The sequence below is a fragment of the Scomber scombrus genome, chromosome 13 (genome assembly GCF_963691925.1).
Source record: "Scomber scombrus chromosome 13, fScoSco1.1, whole genome shotgun sequence".
Classification (NCBI taxonomy): Eukaryota; Metazoa; Chordata; class Actinopteri; order Scombriformes; family Scombridae; genus Scomber; species Scomber scombrus.
Window position 1 is genome coordinate 8,248,170 of NC_084982.1, and position 15,972 is coordinate 8,264,141.

General features: G+C 41.4%; 1 protein-coding gene across 8 annotated transcripts; it reads right to left on the minus strand.

Moving 5' to 3' along the window:
* Positions 1-425: 425 nt before the first annotated feature.
* ddx3xa (DEAD-box helicase 3 X-linked a) lies at positions 426-15,773 on the minus strand. Of its 8 annotated transcripts, none has more exons than XM_062432190.1 (20): positions 15,448-15,773; positions 14,396-14,447; positions 14,096-14,143; positions 13,232-13,288; positions 9,198-9,305; positions 8,701-8,836; positions 8,453-8,557; positions 8,271-8,370; positions 8,007-8,142; positions 7,721-7,812; positions 7,536-7,634; positions 7,262-7,422; positions 7,014-7,158; positions 6,775-6,919; positions 6,414-6,464; positions 5,008-5,189; positions 4,318-4,435; positions 4,075-4,228; positions 3,793-3,914; positions 426-3,649 (listed from the first exon to the last, which is right to left on the minus strand). In XM_062432190.1, the coding sequence occupies exons 1-20, from the start codon at positions 15,490-15,492 to the stop codon at positions 3,564-3,566; spliced, it is 2,142 nt and encodes a 713-aa protein (XP_062288174.1). In that variant the 5' UTR covers positions 15,493-15,773; the 3' UTR covers positions 426-3,563. The 8 variants fall into 8 exon arrangements, with proteins under 8 accessions (XP_062288174.1, XP_062288171.1, XP_062288176.1 ...); XM_062432187.1 differs by having other exon boundaries at positions 9,132-9,305; XM_062432192.1 differs by lacking the exon at positions 13,232-13,288.
* Between the last annotated feature and the right edge of the window lie 199 nt (positions 15,774-15,972).

Genomic DNA, 15,972 nt, shown 5'->3' on the forward strand with positions numbered 1-15,972 from the left:
GTTACACTTTCTTTGTGATAAGTTTTATATGCATTTCTGTTATCTTTTGTTTCCTTAAAGGCATATGAATCTGTGAATATACTCTTCCCATGTCTACATTCAATCATGTATTCCTACAGTAGTAGAGAAATGCAACAGCTCCCTCCCTTGTATCAAAGTAATAACATTTGTAGCTGAAACAGGATTAATGAGTTTTTTCCCCATGGTCTTTTGTGCAAATTATTACCCGGCACCCACCAAGAATCTGATGTTTCTCCTGATTGCTGAAACAGGAAAGGGTTTTTCCCCCAAACTGTTGCCACAAAGTTAGAAGCACACTATTGTTAACACTGTAGCATGGAGAGGTCTCCTAAATTTGACTCAAAATCATGGTATAATGCAGTTCAAAGTTTAACAGGTTTGAGACAATAACACAAGTGACACAGTTAATTTTACAAATGAAATCTTTATATATATAGTCTTCAAAAGAAATTAAGCCCATCCAATCTATACCAATTTGAATTTTGCCGCCCGCATCGCCTTGTATCCACACAAGGCAACAGGCCGCTTGCTACAGGTTCTCTTATCAACAACTACAGTAAACACATTTTCAGGAAACATGCTGGACTTTTTCCAGATCATTTTTGCATTCAAAACATTTTATTTTGGTAAAATCATACAATTGCACAGCTGAGTATTTCCCATGCAGTGCAGTAGCCTAGAAGCTAATACAGAAAGCAAAGTCTACATCTAAAGAGCTCTAGGGTTCTCTAGTGGACGTGGAACAAGTCTCGGGTCCTGCCCGCATCGACATGCAGAACCCTGCCGTTCATCCCGAACAGCCCCGGCAGCTGCCTCAGAAATCAATGCAGCAGACGTGCTCCACATTCAAGGAGAACTCCAGAGTTATAATATATGCAAATACAACAATTAGAATAAACCACATGTTTGTTTCTTTAAGGATTGCCATGTGCCAGACATTCACTGGAGAAAAATAATTATCAGGTCAAATTAGAGTAAAGAATCAATAATGCACACAATTGGAGAATCCGAACACTTCTGCACTGATATGCTTAGGAAATTTATTTGCTCTTTTGACAGCTTCATTCCAAACCTTGGCATGTTTGTTCAATTCCATTTCAAATTTTGTTGACCAATTGGTATAATCTAGTAGAGATGACTGGCCCCGAGGAGGCCCTGAAACAGCTGTGGATATTTACTGAGTCCAATGTATCTTAAACATTAAAAAGCTCACACTACCCCGAAATATATAAATTTCACGCATACAGGTGACATTCAACATTCAAGTGCCAGTGTTTTTTGTACTGTCTTTTGGTCAAGTTTCTGAAACTTTCAAAGAATCACTTTGAGGCTTACAAAAATAAATATTTGTCAAAAATGCTTAATAAATTACACAAAACTAGCAGCAAAAGTAGAATCTAGAAATCTGTGCAAATGGCTAAATTCCCCCAACTGCTAAATCCCCTGGTCCCAAATAAATCCTGGTTTAAACGTTGAGAACCCTTCCCCTTTGTAAACAAGCTGCGTTTTTTCACAATCTCCTCACACACAATATTTGGAAGCTTAAGGACACATATCATCCAAGACATCTATATAAAACTCTAGATGTGCAATAAAATAACTTTTGTAAAACTTGATGGGCACGACGTACAAGGGTCTACACACCTAAATCAAGTAGCACCATTCAATCTCAAGTTCTCAACACTGTCAGTGCATCCGCTTTTAGTTCAATTTCTTTAAAAAAAAAAAAAAAAGGTTTTCAAGGCACAACACACCCGTTGAGAAAACCGGAGCATTTTTTTGAGGTGAAACGCCCCGTTTCTCCTCCTCTCGATGGCTGCTCCTCTTTGAGAGGAAAAGCCTGCTCTCTGACTTCACAAAGCCACAGATTTTTTTTTATTTTTTATACATGACAGAGCAGATGAACTCCCAGAGGACCTGACAGTACTTTAATGTTCCAGGAGAAAGTGGACACTCCCTCGTCTTTGGCCGTCTCCACATTTACGCTATGCAGCAATGGAAACCAAAAGCCACTGACAAATGGCGGTGCACTGAAAACTGCGCCCCACGCCTACCCCCAGATTCCCTAACCCCGGTGCTCGGAGTGCTGCTCAACCCCCCCCCCCCCCCCCCTCCGCCTCTGTTCCTGTTGAATTGATAAACCTCAGTGATCATTCTCCTGCCTGTCTCTTAAAGATGAACCATGCCTCCAACGCAGCTTGAAAAGAGAAAACGTTTTGTAATTAAGTTAAGCCTGCGACTCAGTTCACTTCGTCCTTTCTCCTTGACCAAAAAACAAAACACTTGCAAGCGTAGAATACCATGTGGGCCTCGCAGCGGTCGGTCGATTCGGTAAACACTAACACCACGCCACGCCCTCCCGATGCTGTGGTCCTTTATGCAGCCACTTTGAACTTCACTTTCAAGATGGCAGGCATTTTTTGTTTTTGATACACATTTGTAGAGAAACAATCCCCCCGCCCGTCCCACAAAAATAAAAAAAAACGGAAAAGAAAAAAAATGAATCAAAAAAACGACTGAGTTTTTCAATTTTGCACACACCTGCACCGAAAATGTCTCAAGTAAAAACAAACAAAAAACACCGCCCACTTTATGTAGCTAGCACTTGGTAACATACTAGCTGCCATAACACTGTCAAGTCAATTGAAAAAATGTGGAGTAACAAGTTCCAGCATTGATTATTCTTGTTTAAACCTCAGCGATCGTTGGCACTGAGCTTAATGACGTCTGTGTTTCTTAAGATTACAATAGGAATGGCTATTTCAAAGACTACCATATCCATAAAAAGGAGCCTGTCCAGGATAGAGTGAGCAAAAAAGAACAAACAAATGTAACTTTGTCCCTTAGGATTAAAATACGGTTGCTTCACAGAGTGGCCCAGTTTGTATTCGACATAGTAATGGCTCCATTAGCTGTTTGTAGAAAAGGCTACATGATGTTTCTGCAATAAATTTGAAGTTCAAATGGAATCATGACTCTTGAGAGCCACAATGCCCCAAGTGTTTGCCAAGGTTTGATTAAGTCTAAGCTTTTTTTTTTTTTTTTTTTTTTTTTTTGCTTTTTTTTTTTAACCTTTCTAATATTTTTCACCAAACAAAATAATAGTAAAAACAAATTTAGAGCTCTTGGCCATGTCCGTCTGGTGAAATGAAAACACAGATTTCCTGTTTAAATTCAAAAGGCACAGTACATTAACATACAAATGATCCTCAGGTTATTCAATTGGGGTTTTTTTCCACAAAAAGAACAAAAATACTTCTAACAATGAAAGTCCGAGGTTGCTGTCGGACAATGCATGTCAGCATCCATGCTCACTCTGAGGTGTGCAAAATCTCTGCGGTCTCCGGTGCATTGCACGTGCTGGTGACTTTCCTTTGCGTCGTGCTGCACTTCATTTTGAGAGAAGCGAATGGCAGAGAACCAGGGTTGGTAATGTACTGTGTGTCAGTGAAGCTACACAGGGAGGGTTGTTATGGTCTGGCTTAAGTTAACATGTGGTTTCCATTGAGTCAGGTTGGCATGGCAACCTACTCCTATGGCGACTAGTTGCCCCACCAATCCACACTACCAGAGTGGCTGTAATTTCCTCCGTAGCCGTCATTACCGTAGAAGTTGCCACCAAAGCCACCTGTGGGGGACGAGATCAGGTCAGTTAGCTAAACACTGCAACTGTTTAACATGATGAGCAAAGTTCGACCTGTAAGTGTTAATGGTTCAAACAGCAAAGTAAACCACAGTTAAAAAGCTGTGGAAATATCATTGTTGCCTTACCTCCACCAAAGCCACGGTTTCCTCCATGGCCTCCAGTGCTGCGTCCTCCACGGCTGCTGGTGAAGTTTCCAGCGCCTCCGGGTGTCTGACGGTAATCTCTAGCTCCAAAACCACCAGAGAACCTTGACAAGACAACAGTGTTAGTTTGGTTTAGATCTTGTGATGGTGGTACTGGCTCAAAACTGGTTGTCATTATATGTGGACATGCAGATACCCAGAGGGAGATCTGTATAGTCCTTGACGTATATGTTCTGATAAATATTTTGCAATATTGAACATTACCTCTTAGAGCGTCCACGGCCAGTGCTCTTGTGCTGGTGCTCGTAGGCCAGGCTCTCAAGCCAGGAGGGAACCTCCTGCTTGGCCTCCACCAGAATGTCCAGCAAATCTTTGGTTATGTTGCTGTTTTTGTCGTTAAAGAACGACGTGGCCAGACCTGCACAAGACAGAGCAATAGTCATTATACTGCATGACAAGTGATTAAAATATTCATGTACAAGCAGAAGGTTAAAAACCTGTTTTTACCAAGGTTGCCCACACGTCCCGTACGGCCAATACGGTGAACGTATTCTTCAATGTCACTGGGCAAATCAAAGTTAATAACGTGCTTCACATTGCTGATGTCCAGACCTCGAGCAGCCACCTGAAGAAAGGCGAGAAAATCAACACTTAAGTTTCATTTACTCCAATGACCTAAGTAATTATGGAATTTAAGTTTAACCCTGGCTGCATTCAAAAGTTAACTTAAAGAAATGACGTGAACAGTATTGGACCCCAATCAAACCAGAATCTGTGTTACAGCCCCCAAATGTAGCGCTATCAAGTCTCCACTGTAATTTGGTGTGACAATAATGTTAGCATTGATTATTACAATTGAAAGGACAGAACCCACCAACACATTAAGTCCTGTTGTAAGACACTCAACCATTACATTAAGCCTGATCCATAATTTACTGCTATGGTTTGTATTTGACTTCTAGATATAACTCATAGTAAATCTACAGCATTAAACCAGATTTACAGTTCAAGCTAGTCAACGACATAAGGACAGAAACAGTTTTGCCTAATAATAGAGACTATACTAATATCAAATCTAAGTAAAGAACATATTCTAGGTGTATTTTCAGTGGTGTGTTAAATATACAGTTATCAAAAGGATCCTTAAGAGGTAAAAGCAGGAAGGAGAAAAGCCAACTTATTTGCATTAGTACGTACAGCTGTAGCCACCAAGATGGGGGAGCGCCCAGAGCGGAACTGATGCAGAGCTTCCTCTCTGTCTCTCTGGGATCGATCTCCATGGATGCTGGTGCAGGCGTAACCCTCGTGGTAAAGGAAGTCTTCCAGAGCGTCGGCTCCTTTCTTGGTTTCCACAAACACCAGAGTTAACGAGTCCTTGCCTGTGCGGGAGGGAACGAAGACGAGACAGGAGGAGAGCAGGATAAAGAACATGAAAGGAGAAAAGGGGAAATAAATCATTGCTAACTGGGAACAGGTGTATTTATGGATTTCTGAACTGAAAGGAAATGGGAAGAGGAACTTAAAACTGTCAAAATACAAGGTCAATGACTACAAAATAATGAAGTAAAAGAAAATCAAAATGACTTAGAACTTAGATATGGAGACAGGGATTGCATAAAAAGCTTTAAATATACTGACAACCATTAATTGACAAGCTTGACTTCAGTTTTACTGCACACAGTACTGAATATGATAGCTGAACTATTGTTTATGTCCAAACAACCATTGAATTGTCAGATTAAAAAAAGACAATCCAGATATTTGGCATTAACGGCCATCAGAATAAAAGCTTGATATAATACAAATGGCTGAGGGGAAATGGGGTAGGACAGGGCATTTCAAGTCGCATCATTTACAGCTAACCCTGCAACTGATGCACTCTGATGGAAGATGGGTGGGGGGGACCTCCATCCATTAAACCTCCAGCCTCATCTTTCTCCTTAAGCCTGTGAGTACTTTAAAGCCCAGATCAGCCCAATCAGATGGTCTGAATTGTTCTGGTGGTAACACTGAGCACTTGAGGGCACCTAGGCGACCCCCCACCAAGCCTCTTTACCTTGGTTGATAAGAGCCATCTTTCGCCAGGCTGTCCATGACATAAATTACACATTAAGTTGGCTTTTTATAGTCGCAGCTGCACTGGTTACCATGGAAATAGTTCTTCACTTTTCTTTGGAGGTTAAGTCTAGTAACAAAACATGGGACCTCTAATACTTATAAGCCAGCAATGACTCAATACGCTATAAAGAGGAGTATTAATATAGTGCTATTCATTGTGATCTGTAATAGTTTAGTGGACTAGACTGGACACTGAACTAACAGAGTGCTGCCTTTAAATCTGGCGATGTTGTAAACACACTAACTCTAATCTACAGAGAGTCTGTACTATCAACTCCATCTCTTAAATTTCACTCTGCTATGTATGGTGCAAGCTAAATGTTATGATCAGTCCTACAAGCACTTATATTGAAATGAAAAACAAAACAAATAAAAAGCAAACTGAGGCAGTATGTCAGCCGGGGAGCAGAGGACAGGATGAGCCATGGGATGTGATGTTTCTGGCTTGGGGGTCAGAGTGAAGGTGATGGTACGTTTACACTTACCAGGCTTCTCTGGGGCCTCTGTCACATTTTCCTGAACCTCACTGGGAATAACTAAGATAAAACCAAACCGGCCAGAACATGTAAGCTGTGCAGTACAAAACTTTCACAGCGCTTATAAAGACCACAGTCAGAAGTAAACCCCTTAAAAAAACAGCATATTTTAGATCCTGACCACCCCTAAACGTTTTTATAAAAAAATCACGGCATGTTTTTACTACTATGAACATTTGTTAGCAGAGATGCAGCATAGTCAATATTAGCTTGGTTTGGGGCAGACTGACAAACACAGGATGATGGGTTAGAGCCTAATGAGACCTTCATGGGAGAGAGAGAATAAAAACAATAACAAAAAAACTCTTACCTGTGGCATTTAGAAGGTCAAGGAGGAAGGACCTCTTGTCACCCTCCTCTACCCAAACCACCTTCTGGGTAATGTTTTCTGAGGTGGAACCTACACGGCCAACAGCCAGGAAAATATAGTCCTCCAGGAAGTCCCGAGCAAGGATCTGCACAACACAAAATCAAACTAATTAGTGAAAATATTCTTTGTTTCAAACTACGGCAGAGGAGTCAGTGTACTTGTTGACTGTCCAAACATACCTGGATCTCTTTGGGGAAGGTGGCGCTGAACATCATGGTCTGACGGATGCCTTTTGGTGGCATTGTATCTTGCTCCACAATGCGTCTGATCTGTGGCTCAAAACCCATGTCCAACATGCGGTCGGCCTCATCCAGGACCAAGTAGCTAGAGAGACACATTTCATACACATTATATTGATATAAACTACTGGAATCATTCATTTTAACTTGTCGTTAACAGCCTCAGTGGATCCCTGTTCTATACTTACTTGCAGTAGTCCAGACCAATCTTGCCCCTCTCCATCATGTCCACCAGGCGACCAGGTGTGGCAACCAGCAGGTGACAGCCCCGCTCCAATTCTCTGATCTGCTGGCCAATATCAGCACCGCCATACACCACGCAGGGACGCACACGTGAGCGGTATGCAAACTAGAGCAGGAGGGAAGGAAAAACATCAAGTTTAAAGCTACATATTCAACATTTAGACAAGCAATGGTGCAGTCGGCTCTATGGTGGCATCAGATGCAGCGCTGCGCTCTCACCTTCCTCGCCTCATCATAGATCTGCAGTGCCAGCTCTCTGGTTGGAGCCAGGACGAGGGAGAGTGGGTACTGCTTACGACGTCCATATCGTCCATTGTCCTGAGTGAATAAAATAATGTTATTACATCGAATCAAAAAGTCATACAGAAATGTTTCATTACTGCATGTTTTCTGCCTCCTATTACCTGTCCATTGTTCTTACTGGCAGCCTCTCCAGGCCCGTCACTGTAGATCTGACTCAGCACTGGCAACAAGAAGGCGGCAGTCTTCCCAGAGCCTGAAATCCAACAGAGGTAATTATACGGTCATACTATTCAACACTTTTAAATTAAAAACTGAGCCAAACGTGAACACTGAATGCTCCTTTAACCTCTTTTCTTTTTAGGAATTAAAGCAAATTTAATCAGGAAAAAGCTGGTAAATCAATTTAAGGCTGTTAAGTACAGAGAGAAAATATATAGAAACACTCACCAGTCTGGGCACAGGCCATCAGATCTCTCTTGGTCTTGATGATGGGGATAGCATGCTTTTGGACTGGAGTGGGACGAGTGTAGCGACTTAGGGCGATGTTACCCATGACAATCTCTCCCATGTCAACATCGTGGAACTAAAACAAATAAATCCGACACTGTCAGTATACAGCAGAGAATGGTTTAAAATGTAACCATTTAGATATGTGCCGACCTTTCGCCTACACAATTAACAATGTTCAAGCACTGCTGAGGGCACACTTACACTTTCAATGTGGGGCGGGCAGTTGCTTCCAGTGGCCTCCACGGGAATATCATCATATTTCTCAAAGTTTATGCCAGTGTTGCTCGCAGCGAACAGCTCTCTAGAAAATGAGGTTTGCAAAAATTTAGGTCAAAACATAGAAGTAACGAAACTTTATCATTTCTGATCAGGGTCTGACTTACTGTTCTTGGCGCTCATTGGGAGGTGTAGGCTTGGACCAGTCTTCGTCTCTGGACTCATCCGACCAACGGCTGTTTCCGCCTCCAGAAAAGCCACCACGCTCATACCTGCACACGCACAGAGCATGATCACTATTATTATTATTATAATAAAGAACAAAACTAAATAAAAGACAAACCAAACCAGGTAGTTTGTATTAATAATTGTAATGAAGTATTAACTTCAACTATTATGTAACTATTTCACTCACCTTCCCCTTGAGCCTGACCCACGTTCATTAAAGAAGGTAGACTTGGACCTATCAGAGCGTCCCCCAAAGCTGTTGAAGCCAGCATCCCTTGGAGGTCCTGTCCAGCCGCCATCTTTGTTGTCATAATTGTTAAACCCTGTGATGGGATGGAGAGAACGCCTGTTAATAATTGAGACTTTTCTGTAAATCTGCTGTCAGACGTCAGATGACGTCGCAGTCTTACCAACAGCCGAACCTTTTCTTTCCGTTAAACCAGAATGCCATGGATCGTTTTAGTTATCTAACCTCAAATAAAAATTAATATCTAATGTTAATTATTAATAATATATTGCAACCACTAAATGAACAAGGGTGGGGGATGGTAAAACTTAACTGCTCTCTACAACTAGAGCTTGAATGAGATATTTTAAGGCATGATAGGATTTCCCCACCTGCATTTTGTAATGGTTGATTAAACGAGCCTCCACCCCTGTTACCACGGTAGGCGCCTCGCCCACCTCTATCATTGCGAGGGGGTCCACGCCCTCCGAAGCCCCCGTTGGTGCGGTTGTCATGGTAACCATTCACAAATCCATTGCTTCTTCCACCATCCCATCCAGGTGAGTCTTTATGGAGACACAGAAGCAGCAGCGTGTGAGTAACAGCATAGTGCGGCGTGTTACAAATTTGTAGCAATGGGCAAGTATGCATTTGGCTGCACTCACAGTGCTGACTAACCATGAGTCTCTTCCAGTGCTGAGCTATTTTAAGTCTTATTGACAGAAAGATGGGATACAAGCAGCTTCATAGTAAATATGAGCCTGAACTGAAAGCTTGCAGAAAATTTTTCATATAGTCCAATATTAAAGCATAAGGCAAAATTTAAGTGCAGAGGTTTTAGGTTGGCCAATTAAATAACCAAGACACTGGCTTTGTTGTTTGTAGGATGACTCGTCAGTACCAAACAATCTACTGAGCTCCAGCTCTGCCTGTGGGGGGCATTTACCACAATGATCTGCTCAGCTCTTGACACTGGCTGTGTCATCGTTCCCATCAGAGGCCACACTGTTATCAGTGCAGGCTGAAGATGAGGCCGGCGGGGGACAAAGGACAGTTCGCGCTGCCATGGGAAGGCTTGCTAAGTAGCAGAAGCTATGCCACAGTAGCATCAAGGGGCAGACCAGCTGCACAGATCTAGGCATAGTCGGGACTTGCTTTGAAGGAGTTTTGGATCAGCTGATCAGATCTGTAGTGAGGATTATTTAACTTGTGGACCAACAGGTAAATGTCCATCATTGTGCGTCCTTGAGGTAAGCACAAGGAAAAAGCCTTGTAATGCTCCACATGGGCACACCGACCTATGTTTTGTAGACCGGTCCATAATGGACCAGTAAGGATGGTCCCAATCCTGTTTTTTGTCTCCTGTACAGATCTGACTGATTCTATTCAGAGTATGGTTGATGGCAACAATAAAATCGAGTATTTTCTTAACCAATGTGAAGATGTAACCTGTTTGTCCTGACAAAATACAGATTTTGGACAGTTCCGTAAATATCTTGGGACCCATTACTTTGCCTTAGATCAGTTTAGAAACCTTCCCAGTTTCACTGCTCGGACTAAATGTTTACTGCATAGATATGCACTTCATTTAAATAGAGCAGTATGGGAAATTAATTAAATTAATTTAATAACTCAGACTGGTATCAGACAAAAATGATGTTCACTCTGCAAACATGGCAAAACACACCATGCAGCAGTGTCAGAGCCGAACTTTCTGAGACAGCCGTGCAGGTGACGTCACATCAAACCAGTTCACCGACAATCAAAATAGCACCATGTAGTCTCAGCTAACCTTAAACACAAAGCAAGTTACACCCTAATCACTAAGTACTCACTCTGAAGAGATGCGTCATAACTACCCGACACATAAAAAGCTGCTATAGGGTCATTTTTAATCACTTTCCAAGCAGTATTGGTGAGAACTGAAACTACTGGGCTATTAATAAACAAGTGTTAAAGGAAAATGAATCCGCAAATATTTTACTTGATCATCCATGTCTCTTGTCAGGCATACATACAAAAAAAATAACCTTGTTACGAAGCCTCATTTCTTTATATTATTTGATAACATTTATATTAACTAACATTTTGAGAAAAGACCAACAATTGTTAGTTGCAGCCATAGACAGACTTGTGTCCAAACCCCTCATGTCTAATCTACAGTATTACAAGTGAAAGTCTCTCCAATAAGTTTTCTCATGTTGTGATTCATTTTAGCAAAGCATAAAGAAAGAAAATGATCAACATGTAACCACTGCTTATGAACGGCTAAAAACACTTCAGGTTTCAACAGATCGGCTTGTATTGACAGTGTAAACTCCAGGAAGTTCACACCTTGTATGTGGGTGTGTGTTATTAGTCTGAGCTAATAACCGTTTGGTGAATCCAACACTGCTGGGAAAGTTTCCTCCTTTTTTGATGACGCTGACAGTTGTCCCACACTCGACAGCATATTCTAAAGATGCTCAAAACCAAACCATCAAAGACTACAAGACTCCTTTTTACAACCGCTGTACTCCTGGTATGATTAAGCTCCGACAGTCTGCTAGATTAAAAGAACAATTATCCTCCAGGCACATTAAAAGGCAGAGTAAAGATGAGCTATAGATGCCTCAAATCGCATCTCAAATATCAAAGAACTCCTGATGATGACCATGTTGAAATACCCTAGCATATACAGACACCCATTTCATATCAGGACTATTCAAATAATGAGCCCAGGAAGGCTGAGTGCATGCCAAGGCTGTCACTTTAGTTCTAATGTGAGAAAAAAACTATCCAAACTGTAATATATCCTGTTTGAATTCAAAATACAGTCTATAAGCGCAACACAACGTTTGAAGTAGTTTAACTTGTGATCCAGCAGAGGGCGTCCTTAAAACTCACTACCAGCTTGACCAATCACAAGCTCTTTGACCCATCATTAAACTAACATAAATAAAAAAGTGGATATAACGATAGCAAGCAAATCCATGCTAATTGGATAATCATGACACCGAAGTATCTGAAGCGGTGTGTTTAAGTAATTTGGGTTGCACACCATTGATGGCACAGTTACCAACAAAGACTGCCAACTTTATTAAAAACAAAAAACAGCTGCCATACTCTAGGACAACACGTCTGATGACTCAGCAGCTACTACACCACAGAGGAGAGGCAGCGGAGGCATCGCACGAGAGGAGAATGTCAACTCTACAGTCTCGTCTGAAACAGTTATATCTCAAGTGACAGCCCTGGTGCATGCAGGTTTCTATTCCAGCTCAGAGTGCACCAGTTTATCTCGGCGGTTATTCTATCTTCACACCAGAGAGGAGAAACTATTCAAAGAAGTCAGCTGGTAGTCAGCGGTTGGAACAAAAGCCTGCATGCACTCAGATTCTCAGCATACTGCTCAATAATCCCACGAAGTTCTTTTCAACGGTAAACCTCAGGCAGACATAAAAAGCCACAAGACCGTACCGAGAACAAAAAAAAAAGGAAGTCTGATAAATATAATCCCTACTGTGTGATTTCGTGACAATAACTGTGACAGAGGCTCATTGTACAAATGGTTAGCGGTACAATAAAAAAGGTAAATGACTAGTAATTCCCTCCCAGCAGATACTGTCTCATTATTAGTACAAACAGCCACACTAGTGACGCAGTGCAGAATATTTAAGGCACCATCACCATGCATCGTGAACTTCATTTGCAAGCTTGGGACAAATGCTGTGTTAGGCCCAGATTTGCTGCCTCTTCTTCCAAGTGACAATGACAAAGCAAGGGGCAAGTTGATGGTGCTCCGGTGTTTTGTTTTGCTATAATACACTAACAAAAAATGCCAAAAAGTAGATGGCATGGCATGCAGGTAGAGGTCAAGGTATACCACATCTGTTTCGCCAGCCCCCACTGTAGGCATGGTAAAAGGCAAGCTCTTGAGAAGCCAGTCTTGGGTAACCTGAGCAAAGGTAGGGAAGCAGGCTATAAAAAGACTTGCCCGTAATTACTGGCTCATGCAGTATGAGTGTTGGGTTTGACTTTACACTAATAGTTACCGATCATACAGTCATCCCATCCTGAAGTATAGTTATTTCTGTATCTGTATGGACACTCTGCCTGCCATGGTTGTGGGCACTGCTTAGGAGAAACTTGGGGGACATTGAAGGTAATATGAGCTTGAATATACAGTGGGGGGAAAAACATTTTTAATGTATTTATAATATACTTCAATAGATTACAATATCAAGATAAACCAACTCACTATAGTAAATTAACTTTCATCAGACTGCCCGCTTTCTTTTATCATATGGTATTTCTCATTTTGACAGCAAGCATTCCAGCAGAGAGAAGCACATCAATTAATCATGAGCCCATCATTAACTTTTACTGTGAAGTGTATGGGTCTAACCTAACCCTCTCCCCCTTCGCACTGGCTTTGCTGGTGTGTAAATGGCTATTTCATGCATCTGGAAATGCAGGTTGCCCACAGCGAAAGCAGACAGAAGGGACTTACAGAGATTTACTGGTGCCACTGAATAACCGCACTGTCTACCAACGGAATAAGCATTTCCTGCGGTGGAATAAGAAAACAGCAAAACGAGAAAAATGTCAAGTATGTAATGACACAGAGTACCAAGATTCCAGTATTTATTTTCAAATAAAATTTAAAATTATCCGAATATGCCAGGTACTGCACATGTCTTGATTAAAAGCCTTTAAGAGGTTAAAGAAATACAGGAAAAGAATTAAGACTGATGTGCACTCATAACCGCCTCCTCCTGCTTCAAACACATTGTCAAATGTCTAAAGATGTCAACACTGATACAAACACCAGCCCATCCTCCACATCTCCCTTTATCAGAGCGGTCAACAGCTAGCACTCCTCTTTGTTCACATGTGAGACATACCAGTTTAAAGGGAAAAAAACTACTCAACAAAATAGGTGTAATTGCTAAAAGTGAATCGGCCAGTTTTGAAAATTGGCCTATTTTGTCTTCTGAGCATTCTGGGGGGAAATTTGAGGTTTTTAGACATTATATAAAACCACTTACCCTACTTTTTTGTGCCAAATAAGTTATTGCGCACAGACAGAAGAAAACCCATTTGTTGTAGTTTTCTCTAATTCTGTGCAGTAGTAAAAAGACCAACGTCTTTAATGAAGGTCTGGAGTGGAGCAAAACCTACTGCAGAACCATCATCTTGGCCTCGACTGGTAAAAACAATTTGCCAAGAAACAAATTATCTTATTAGAGCCTCACCGTTTTTCCTCAATTGTGCTTGCTTTTACCGTGCTCTGATGGGCTTTTGACACCAATAAACAAAAGTCAAACCTGTTGGTCTGACTGTGGCTCAGCAGGTGGTGTTAAATCAAACTCACCATTTTTGGAAGATTCTTTGTTCCTCAAGTGAGGTGGAATGTAACGTCCTGGGTGGAGAAAAAAATAAAAATGTGTCATGTGCTGCACGCAGTTTACCATAATCATTAACTGAGATATTGTTTACAAGCTGAAGCTGAACATGCAAACCTTGCATAACTACAGAGGTTTATTACTGGTGAAAGCAAATGTTATCAATACATAAGTGTCAAATTATAACAAAAAGTACATGAAGCCCAGACTGAGGGTATTGTTATCGTATACAGTGACATTTGAAAGTAAAAATTGGCTTTATAACTTACTGCCGGTTCCTCCGCCTTGTCCGTCAGCAGAGTTCAAGTCTAGGGCAGCAAGCTAAACACAAAAAAAGACATGCACTGTTATATTTGGGCAACCTGTGTCAAAGTAACTAAACAACCAAAACGATCACTTCATTTTAAACGTACAAAAAGTAACTCTACAACTTAAAATAAGTTGCCTTCGGGGCTCAAAATTAACTTTACTTGATTTGTACCAAATTTGACCAACCACTGAATAGATTACCTTTTTTTGGCTAATAAGACAAGCACATCTACCAGTCACTTGCATAATCTATCGGCATTTGGCTAGTGGTCATTTTGTGCCCTCATTGCCTTTCGACTACTTTCTAGTTTCTTTTTTACATAACACAATTAAAAATCTGCCTCAAAACTCTTCATATGAGACCGTACATTGAATTAACTTGATGTGTCGTAATAACCGGCACGGCACAATAACCCAGTATACATCTGGAAAATGCTGACAAATTACAAAAATATACCACTAAAAGTATGATGTTATTTAATACTCGTGATTAATTGGCATCATCTACGTTTAAAACTACCCGAGCCACTTATTAAATTGACAGCATAAAATATGTTGTTGGGTCGCTGAAAAACCCGCTGCCAACATTTTTTTCCTGCGCCACGTTTCAGGTCGAGAAGGCCCGACACTAACCGTGCCAATACCGGCCGGGCAGTGAATGTTACACAACCGAGGAAATTGGTATAAAACTAGAATAAAATAGCAGGACAGATGATTAACATGTCGTGTGGATGTGAGTTTAAGAATACTGTTGGCCAGCTTAAAAGGGAAACAGTGGATAATAAGGCTGTTATTTGAGTTTTGCTGGCACAACGCAGTGCCGAACTCCGCCATCACAATCCTATCGACATCATCACCACCTCCATTTTAGCAGCCGCAGCATTAGCTTAGCTCCGGGCTAACGAAGCTCTTTCTCCACCGAAAACTACATGTGCTTAACGCCAAACCACCACCATTTTAAAACAAACAAAACACAAATAATACTTAAAATAGTCAAGTTGAGAGTACTCACCTGCTGATCTAGACCGTGTGGATTATCAACGACCACATGACTCATAACTAAAAGAGAGTAGTGGGGGATTATTTCTGAAGAGAAAGGATTTTCTTTGTTAGCACGACCCGGAGCTAATCTAACTATAATGTTAACTCAGCTTTTCTCTGTTTTCTGTACAAATTACGACCTTGAGCCAACGGTTACCTGTGAAGTTAGCTAGATAATTACGTTTACTTAAAATAAATAAAACAGTGATATTTATTATAAATATAAATTCTGTTCAAGTTTCCAGATGAAAGGATTGATGCGGCGCTATGAACAGAAACCCCCTCCCGGCAGGCTTGACCGTGGCGGAATGAGGCACCGACCGCTCAGGTAACGCGAGATAACCACTCTGTCACAGCGGGGAGTTAAACAACCATCGCGATGTTTCCCCTCAGCAGCTATTGGTTGATATATGACACTGATCATTATGGATTGGTCAGCCTTATTTTGACCCACCCGCATTCAGAAAAGACCCGCCCTGTTCTGTCTCTGATTGGC

Bases quoted from the DNA above. Each gene is read 5' to 3' on its own strand.
- ddx3xa (XM_062432187.1), bottom strand. From the start codon at position 15,492: ATGAGTCATGTGGTCGTTGATAATCCACACGGTCTAGATCAGCAG. The intron at 14,448-15,447 runs GTGAGTACTCTC...TTTTGTGTTTAG, and splicing joins CACACGGTCTAGATCAGCAG to CTTGCTGCCCTAGACTTGAA. The intron at 4,229-4,317 runs GTAAAAACAGGT...TGTCTTGTGCAG, and splicing joins GGGACGTGTGGGCAACCTTG to GTCTGGCCACGTCGTTCTTT.